This window comes from Pseudopipra pipra, chromosome 3 (assembly GCF_036250125.1).
Source record: "Pseudopipra pipra isolate bDixPip1 chromosome 3, bDixPip1.hap1, whole genome shotgun sequence".
NCBI lineage: Eukaryota > Metazoa > Chordata > Aves > Passeriformes > Pipridae > Pseudopipra > Pseudopipra pipra.
Window position 1 is genome coordinate 939229 of NC_087551.1, and position 9686 is coordinate 948914.

Consider the following 9686-nt stretch of genomic DNA (forward strand, 5'->3'; position numbering starts at 1 on the left):
TCCCTGGAAGTGTTGAAGGTCAGGTTGGACAGGGATGGTGAAAAGGGGGTGGAACTGGATGGGCTTTAAGGTCCCTTTCACCCCAAACCATCCTGTGATTCCAAACAGGGATTGAAGGAAACACTGCACCTGCTCCCCTCCGTCATCACACCAGGCTCCAGCCTCTTGCCTTTCCCAGAAAAACCACTTCTCCTTCTCCTTACATCCATGATTTTCACTTTATTCATGTACAGAGTCACACAAAACATGATATTCCTGCTAAGGCCATTTCATTAATAAGTTTTCCGAGTAGAGAGTGATGGAAGTGGGGGGGTCAGGGGGGGAATACAGCGGAGTAGGTGGCGGATTGTCACCTGGAGACGGTCACAGTTCACCATGGATACACCGGAGGACATGCTGAGCCTACTCACACACAACTACCAGGTGTAGGGGTGTGGGAACAGACCCCTCTGCTCCACCCACATCCTACAGCCCCTGTGCTTAATACTGACAACGGGGAGAGGGAACAGGACAAGGCCTAAAAAAAAAACACTGGGAAAAAGTGGAGCCTCCCAGCCTGTGCTTCCCCCTAATCCTGGACACAACAAAGCCATTGCTAAGGGTGGGAGTGAATTAACTACACTGAGCTGGGAGATCACCTCCTAAACCTGGGCTTTCCCCTCCACTTGGGATTACAAACAGCCTGCAGGAAGGAAGGGAGCGGGAAGGGCAGGAACAATAATAATAATATCAATAATAACAATAATAATTTGGCATGGATCAGGTTTTTTTTTTGGTTTTCAGAAGCTCGGGGCACAGACCAAGTGCCACTTTCTAGAGTGACACCCACCGAGCCAAGCCCTGCTCTGCCCCAGTACCAAAATTCCAACCAAAGTGCAACACCCCCCAAAATTCTCCCTTTTTCCAGAGAAACGTGGGGCTGGGGCTGCCTGGACTCCCCAAAGCAGCCCTTAATGAGTGACTTCCTCACTCCTGGAACAGAAAACTGAGTTGCAAATTGCACAGACTCCCATATATCCACGGGAAAAAAAGAGGCAGCTCGATCCTCTCTCGCTCCCCACGTGGTTTAAAACACACCTGTAAATTCCAGCAGGAATTTTTCAACGTGTCTCCACCTTTTCCAAGCAGACTGCGCTCACCTGGCACCCACATTCCAACAAGGCTCCCGTGGGATGTCAGGTCTCAGCCAACACCTTTGGGGGGGGCCTGGAACTAACGGATTGTTCCTGGCTCACACGGAGAGAAAGGTACAAAAATAGATTATCACTCATGTGGAAGTTACTCTGGGGATGGAGGGATGGGACACACCACAAAGTAAAAGTGGGAAAATCCATCCAAGAAGAACCTTAGGCTGGACACTGAGATACAAACCAGCCCTGGACTGGGGCTCCGTGGGGGCCAACACCGATCCCAGCGCTCCTGTTCCCAAGCCTGGAATGCCTCCGGCACTAGGGCAGCGTGTTGGGGGGGCGTGGGAGTTCCCAAATCCCAAAGCCTCTCACTAGCACCGGGAAAAAAAAAAACGCTTAAAGAACCCCAAATCCAAGCGTATCCAACAGGGGGCCACCGAGAACCGGGAAATGGGAACAACACAACGGGGTGGGAAGCGGTTACTTTGTGCTGCGCTGGCCTGGACCAAAGATGTACATGCTGGAATCAGGAGAACAGCAGGAAAACCGGGAGCGGCGGGTGCAGGCGCCGGGTGGAGCAGCGCCAGAGCCGAGGAGGAAGCGGATCCCGCCTCGGATCCGCCGGAGCCGCCCGGCCCGGGAGCTAAAGGGACACGCGGGGCGCTGGGAGTGGGAAGCGACGGGATAAAAGCGAGGGGGGGGTGGGCCAGGTATCCCAGAATAGTCCTCGGCCGGGCGGGAAGAGCCCGCGGGCGTCACTTGAGGTCGCCGTCCCCTTCCCCCTGGATGGTTTTCTTGATGCGCAGCAGCATCGTGGTGAGCCACTGGTCCAGCCGGGAGATGGAGTCGAACTCCTTCACCTGGAGCGGAGGAAAACCGGGATCAGGGACCGAGGCAAGGGAGAGAGGCTGGAACGGAGGGAGTGGAACACTTCGGGCATTCCGGGAAATAAAGGGAAGGGGAAAGAAAAGGGGGAAAAAGGAGGGGGTACAGGGGGAATAAGGCAGGGAAAATAAGGGGGAAAAATAAGGGAGGAAAAATAAGGGGGGCAAAAAGGGTGGAGGGAAAAAAGGGAAGGGGGAAATAAGGGGAGGGAAAATAAAGGGGTGGGGAAAAAAGAGGGAAAAACAAGAGGGAAAAGGGGGGGAAAGAGGGGGGGATAAAAGGGGAAAGTAAGGGGGGAAAAGGGAGGGGAGGAAAAAGGGGGAAGGTGTGGAAAAGGGAGAAAGGGGAAAAAAGAGGGCAGCAAAAAAAGGGCTGGAGAAAGAAGGGGGGAAATAAGGGGGTGAAATAAAGGGGGAGAAAAAGGGGGGAAGGGGAAAAAAGAGGAGGACAATGGGGAAAAAAGAGGAGGGGAAAGGGGAAAAAAGAGGAAAGGGAGAAAAGGGGGAAAGAGGAAAAAAAAGGAGAAGGGGGAAAAAATGAAGAGGAGGGAAAAAAGTGGGAAGGGGGAAAAAAAGGGAAAAGGCACAGGGCAAAGTCTCTCCAAGTCCACCCAGAGCACTTTAAGCCCCTGTCAAACACCAAAGGAGCTGGAGCAAACCCAGGTGGGATCTTTACTTAACTCTCTGTGAAAAACTGGGAATTGTGAAGTAGGAGGCTGGGGCCTTGCTGGAGCAGCTCCGCTCCCGGCCCCTCTCCACAGCTTCCCTGGCCTGGAACAGGGCACACACATCCCAAAAGAGAGGGGAGGAAGGAGCCACCATTCCCAAGGGAATCCATGCCCACTTACTGCCTCGGTGTAGGCCTCGCTGTTCTGCTCCTCGTGGGCTTCCAGCAGTTTCTAGGAAAACACCAGGAAAAATGAGGAAAGGCTCTGTTCCCACTCCGGCACCTCATCCCACATGTCCCGTGGAAAACACCCAGGTCAGGGCCAAACCCAGGGCACAGCGAGGCTGATGTCCTCTAAAATGTTGGGAAAAGTGAGAAAAATCATGGAAAAGTGCAAGAGAGCACCCTGGTGTACTCACTTTCAATAGCTTGCATTCCCGGGAATCTGTGAACGCCGGGAACATTTCTTCGTATTTCTCCAGCGCGAGCTGGAAGAGAGAAGAGAACCCTTCACACACAATTCCTGGTATTTTTTTAAGGATTTGCCTTCCCATCCTCAAACTTGGGAAAGTTATCCACCAGAATTCCAACGGGACACTGTGGTGTGCAGAGATTCCGCCCGTGTGACAGCCACCCAAGTCCCTGAGGAGGAGGGGTCAGGGGGTTTGGGATGAGGGCTGTGAGCCCACTGAGCTCCTCCCAGCCAGCCCAGGGTCATGAGGGGGGATCAGGAATTCTGGGATAACCGACCTTGGCGTTCAGCTCGTCCACGATGAAGTGGCAGAGGGCGGCTTTGAAGAAATATTCCTTGGCGCTGTACTTGAGCAGGGGGTTATCCATCGTGTTTGTTCCCACCTGGACACAGAAAAAAACATGGAAAAAGGGTTGGGAAAGGAAAGCCTGGATTAAAAACAGGGCAGCCAATTAAAATTCCACCCAGAGCCACATGGCTGCAAATGAAAACACGTGGAAAAACTGCCGGTGGCTGTTGGGAATCAGGGAGGCTTTAACTCATCCCAAGGGAAGTCAGATCCCACCAGGCTGGGGGGGGATTTATCCTGGCTGAGGAGGAGAGGGGAAAACAAGTCCTGCTGCAATATAAACCCTCTGGAAGCACAAAGGCAGCACTGTGGGTATTCCCAGGTAAATATCCCACACAAAGGCAGAGCTGATAAATCTGGGGGCGGGGGGGGGAATTTTCTGCCGGATGGAGTCGTAGATACGATCCAAGGCGGAATTTTTACAGCCTTCTCCCAGCCTTCTGCTGGATACAACAGCAAAAACGGTGGATGTGACCCCTGGGGACATGGGGTGGGGGAACAGTTGCACCCCGATCCCAGAGGGCTTTCCCAACCTAAACAATTCCATGGATTCCAGGCCTTGGCAACTTGGCGAGCCCAGCCCAGCGAGCCGCTTTCCCTCGGGAAGAGGATTTGTATCCCACGGGATGGAGCGGCTGCTCCTCACCTGCTCATAGATCTCGATGGCCTTCTGGTACTGCTCCAGCTGCGCTGCGTAGGCTGCCACCTTCAGCAGACACTTGTTGGCTGAGCTGCAAATCCACATCCCAAAAATCATGCCCTGTGTCCCGGGAATACACCGGCCCACGCCCCAGCACCACCTCTACCCCTCCAGGCAGAGAAAACTGGGAGCCAACAGCTGGGGTTTAGAGGAATCCCCTTTGTAACAGCCCCAGTTAAAACCACCTTGGTTCTAGGATGTCTGGGATGGATCCCTGCTCCAGCCCTTCCCGCCGATCCCGAGCACTTGCCTGTTGGACTCCTCTCCTTTGTAATAATCCGCGGCCTGTTCGTAGTGAGCGATGGCCTGGGGACAGAAACACCGGGATCAATATTCCTGGATCAATCCTTCTGGGATCAGTCACTCCTGAAATGGCAGGGCTGCGCCTGGAGAGGCAGCACTGGCATCCATGGGGATAAATGGGGTCCAGCAGAGCAGAGCTGAGGAAGCAAATCATTCCCCAGGAAATAACACCTAAATCCCACTGACTTGTATCCTGCAAACTTCCAGCAGGAGATCCACAGCGGGATTCCTGCTCAGGGAGCTTGGGAATGGCAGTGAGGGAGTCAGTGCTCCACTGTGGGCTGGCAGTGACAGAAACAGCTCTAAAACTGCCCCACGACACTCCCAAAGCACTTTTCCGACGGGAAACGCCGTCTCAGTCACGTGGATTCCCACCGGAGCGTTCCGCCGGCGCCACTCGGCACAGGAGAGGCTTGGGATTGCTCCGGGCTGGGAAAACCACTGACTCCAAGCTGTGGCCAGACTGCACCTATGTGAGGAATCCCAGTGCCAGACACTGGGAATTATTGCCAAGGAAATCACACAGTCACGGAATGGTTTGGGTCAGAAGGGATTAAAGACGAGCCACGGGCAGGGACATCTCCTGCTATCCCTCCTGCTCCCGGAGGACTGGACATCCCTGGACGCTTCCAGGGACGGGGAATCCACAGGTTTCTCGGGGAAGGCTGTGCCAGGGCCTGCCCACCCCCAAGGTGGGAGTCAGATCCTCACCTTCTCGATGTCGACCAGCTCGGCCTCGTAGATCTCGGCGATGGTGATGTGGTGCTTGGCGGCGATGGTGAAGCGTCCCTAGGGCAGGGAGGGGGAGGGAAAAGGCAGGGAAGGGAGGGAAGGGGCTGTGAGGCGGGATGACCTGCGAGGCAGCCCCTGGGGGCGCCCGGGGTGCCCTTACCATGTCGGTGTAGATGTCGATGGCCGCGTTTAGGCAGTTGATGGCCTCTGCAGCGTGTGCGGAGAGACAACAGCGTCAGCCGGCCCCGCCCGCGCCCCCCATCCCGGCCGGAGCGTTCCCTGCGCTCCAGCCTCTCCAAGGAGCACCTACTCACCCGCCTGGAACGACACACCTCGTGTCTGCAACCCCAAACCCACAGCCCCAGCGCCCCCATCGCCCCCATCCACTCCAGAACCCGGAGAGAGAGACCCTCACCCACACCGGGGAGGTGGGATTGGGAAAACGGGAGAGATGGGGATGTAGGAAATGGGAGGGGGGGTGTCCATCCCTCAGCGAGGGTGCAAGAGATGGGAAGGGGGTGCAGGAACTGGGGAATGGTGGATACAGGAGCTGGGAAGGGGAGGCAGGAGATGGGAAGGGGGTGGCAGGAGCTGGGAAAGGCAGGGGATACAGGAGATGGGAAGGGGAGGCAGGAGATGGGGATGAGGGACAGAAAAATGGGGAAAGTGGGATACAGGAGACAGAGGAGGGGTAGGAGATGAGAAAGGGAGGGATACAGAAGCTGAGAAGAGGTGATGCAGGAGCTGGGAAGAGGGGGGATACAGGAGCTGGGAAAAGGGGGGATCCTGGAGCTGGGGGAGGTCAGGAGCTAGAGGGGGCGCAGGAGATGGAGAGGGGGATACAGCAGTTGGGGGGGGTCGCAGGAATTGGGGGTCTGCAATTCCCAAGGGGAACGCTCCAACACTGGGGTGGGCCAGCTACAAACAACCTGGATTCAAAGCATCCATCCCTGGGGGCTGCCGTTTCCTTGGGAATTCGGGAGGTTTACTGCTATAAAAGGGTTTTACCCGCCCTGGGTTTGTTCCATCGGCCCCCCAGCAGAGGAAAAGAGGGATAATGCTGGTGGGGAGGTGGGGGGTTTGCTTCCACACCCTGAGCTAGGGAAAGGGGGATCGGAGCCCTTCCCAAAAAGCACAAACCCTGCTCTTTGCAACCAGGTTTAAGGAATCCCAGATCCTTTATTCTCATCCCATCAGAGGTCAGGAGCGGGGAAAGCCCCGGGACAAGACAGGGATCCCACTGGGATCCAGCCCAGCGACCTGCCTGAAGCATTCCAAGAAGCCACTACTTCCCTCCAGACAAGCCAAACCAGGATGGAAACTGCCAAGGGGCAGCACTTCCCAGCCAACACGGCATCCCAAATCCCAGCAAAGCTTTGGCACAGCCAAGAGGAGACGCCAGGACCCGCCTGCATCATCCCAAAGCCTCTTCCAGAGAAGCAGGAGTGCTCCTCCGCTGCCACTGAGCGCTCGGCTGGGAACAATCCCGGATTCCACTCCCGGATTCCGCTCCCTTACCTTGCGGATCCGCTTTTTTGTAGGCATTCCCAGCGTCCACGAAGCTGGTGGCCGAGTCGTGCTTGCTCTGGAGCTGCATGTGGAGCTTGGCTGCCTGGCAGAAGGCGTTTCCTGCCGCTGGGAGAGAAGGGACAGGGATCTTGTGAACCCCTGGAATGAGTGGGATCACGCCTCTTCCAGGACCCGGGCTGGGGGGGGTTTGGGAATGTGGGCTTCCCAGCAGGATTACCAGCTTAAAATTCATTGAAGATCCTTCAGGATGCCCGCCCTCCCAGTATTTAAATAGGAGGAATTGCAGGGGCGTAGAGCCCATTCCCCACGGGAACAGCCTGGGATAACTCACGGGAAGGCGTTCGGGCCCTCGCGGCTCATCCCGGGATGAGGGACCCCCCCACACGCAGGGATTGGACTCACCACTCCAGTTTTTGGCGATCTTGAACATGTTGGCAGCCCTGGTGTACATCTCACAGGCCTCCTCCACACGGGTGTTGCCCCTGGAATTCAGTGGGAATATCCCTTGAGGGACAGGGACAGGAAGGAACTCCGGCCCTGGAGCGGAAATCGGGATCGGGAGATTCGGCCCCTCTGGGCTCAATGAGGCCGATCCCCCCCTCATGTTAAAATGTGCTGCTGGGAGGGGAATCCTGGATTTGGGGTCTCTCCCCAAATTCCAAGATGCCAGACAGAGGAGGTCGATGTTTCTGTTAAGGAAATGCAGATTTTGTCCCGGAATCCCGGAGAAGAGGAGGCTCAGGGGGGACCTTCTGACAACTCCCTGACAGGAGGGTGGAGCCAGGTGGGAGGCTCTGCTCCCAGGGAACAATCCCAGAATCCTTAAGGTGGGAAAATCCCCCTGAGAACACCAAGTCCAACATCCCAAAGCCCCCAAACCCCCGTCCCCAAGTGCCAAATCCACCCGGTTCTTAAATCCCTTCACGCCCCAGCTCACAACGTGGATTATTTCCTTTTTTTCCATCCCTTGGGAATCCTGGCCTTTTTTTTTCCCCTCCCTCCCTCCCTCCCTCCCTCTGGCAGCCGACCACGGTTCCTTTCGAAGCACAGGCGGGATTTTTGGATCATTCCTTGCCCTTGAAAGCTGCCTCTGGAATGAGCCAAAGCCAAGGGAGGCGGTGCCAGGTAACGCTACACCGGCAAGGCCTCCAAAACAGAGCCTTTTTAACCCCCAAAAAATAAAAATAAAGGAACAAAAACACTTAAGCAAAGGGAATGGGGCAATTCCAGGAAGAGCCCGGGTGCGGAGAAGGTATTTGCCTGGACACCGGGAGGCCTGGACACGCCGTTTCCCGGGAAAAGATGCCAAGAGCCGAGTCACCCCCCGCCACCTTTCCCTCCTCTTTTAATTTTTTCCTGCGTCTATTTTTAGCCACGAAAATTAAAAATTCTCCCTCTCGAAATCTCTGTCGGTTCGCTCCAAGGATTTTCAGGAATTTGCCGCCCGGATTATGCCCCCGGAGCGGGCCCTGCCTGATTAATCTGCCCAGAGGCCGGGCCGGAATTTCTATTTAAAACTTGTGGTTTCAGGGGCTGCGGCAGCTGATTTTTCCAGGCCCACGGATAGAAACGGTCCAGGCCTTCACGGAGCATCGCTCCAGGAACGCTCTTTCCTTAAAATCCCAGATGGAGGTGGCCAAACCCACCACCCTGCTGCCAGGAATAGCGCCGGGAGCAGGGAAAAGGCGGCTCTGCCATTTTCTCCGGCCGCAGCAGCCGGAGCAGAGCCGGTGCCACCCGGGATTTTGGGAGAGCCCGGCCTCGCCGGGGTGAATCCCGGTGACGTGGTGGCCGGGAGATGATTCCCCCCCGGGATAAAGCCGGGATGAGCGAGGAGCCGGATGCAGGGATGAGGGTCAGGAGCTGCAGAGGCCGAGAGCGCTCGGCACATCCCTGTGTCCATGGGCAGGAGGGGCTGCTCCGGGGGGGATTGGAGCGGGATGGGGGAGCTGCTGGATCAGCCCTGCTCCGTGAGACCCTCACCAACACCGGGGGGTGGGATTGGGAAAACAGGAGAGATGGGGATGTAGGAAATGGGAGGGGGGGTGTCCATCCCTCGGCGAGGGTGCAAGAGATGGGAAGGGGGGGGCAGGAACTGGGGAATGGTGGATACAGGAGCTGGGAAGGGGAGGCAGGAGATGGGAAAGGGGGGGAATACAGGAGATGGGAATGAGAGGCGGGAGATGGGGACGAGGGACAGAAAAATGGGGAAAGTGGGATACAGGAGACAGAGGAGGGGCAGGAGATGGGAAAGGGAGGGATACAGAAGCTGGGAAGAGGGGGGATACAGGAGCTGGGAAGAGGTGATGCAGGAGCTGGGAAGAGGAGGGATACAGGAGCTGGGGAGGGGGGATACAAGAGCTGGGAAAAAGAGGGATCATGGAGCTGGTGAGCTCAGGAGCTAGAGTGGGGGCAGGAGATGGGGAAGGGGGCGCAGGAGATGGAGAGGGGGATACAGGAGTTGGGGGTCTGCAATAATCGGGAGAAGGATGAATGCAGGAATTGCGGGGGGAGTGTGCAGGAGCCTGGAGGATGCAGGAGCCGGGAGAGATGGGGATGCAGAGGCCGGGAATGCAGGAGCCGGGAGAAGGGGGGATGCAGGAGCCGGGGCTCCCCCGCCGCGCTCACCCGAAGAGCCCCCTGAGGAAGGAGTGCGAGCCCTTCACCCGCTTCTCGGCCTCGGCCATGAGCTGCACGGCCTCCCGCTCCTTCCCCGCGCTGTCCATCGCTCCCGATGCTCTTCCTCCTCCTCCTCCTCCGCGGCACCCGGAGCGCGGCGGGCGCGTGCGCGGGGCGGGGCGCGCGCAGGATGCGGGATCCGGGATGCGGGATGGATCCCGGATGGATCCCGGATGGATGCCCGGCTGCGCTCGGCACACGTGGGAGAGACCGGCTCGTCCCGGGGGGGGTGTGAAAGCT

The 9686-nt window shown here is 57.1% G+C and overlaps 1 protein-coding gene across 1 annotated transcript; it reads right to left on the reverse strand.

Annotated features, from left to right (window-relative positions):
• Positions 1–199: 199 nt before the first annotated feature.
• Positions 200–9539, reverse strand: NAPB (NSF attachment protein beta). The gene is made up of 11 exons (XM_064650935.1): positions 9396–9539; positions 7170–7249; positions 6756–6872; positions 5398–5444; positions 5217–5294; positions 4453–4508; positions 4149–4233; positions 3432–3536; positions 3101–3169; positions 2863–2913; positions 200–1990 (listed from the first exon to the last, which is right to left on the reverse strand). Exons 1-11 carry the CDS (start codon positions 9491–9493, stop codon positions 1886–1888), a joined length of 891 nt encoding a protein of 296 aa, XP_064507005.1. The 5' UTR covers positions 9494–9539; the 3' UTR covers positions 200–1885.
• Between the last annotated feature and the right edge of the window lie 147 nt (positions 9540–9686).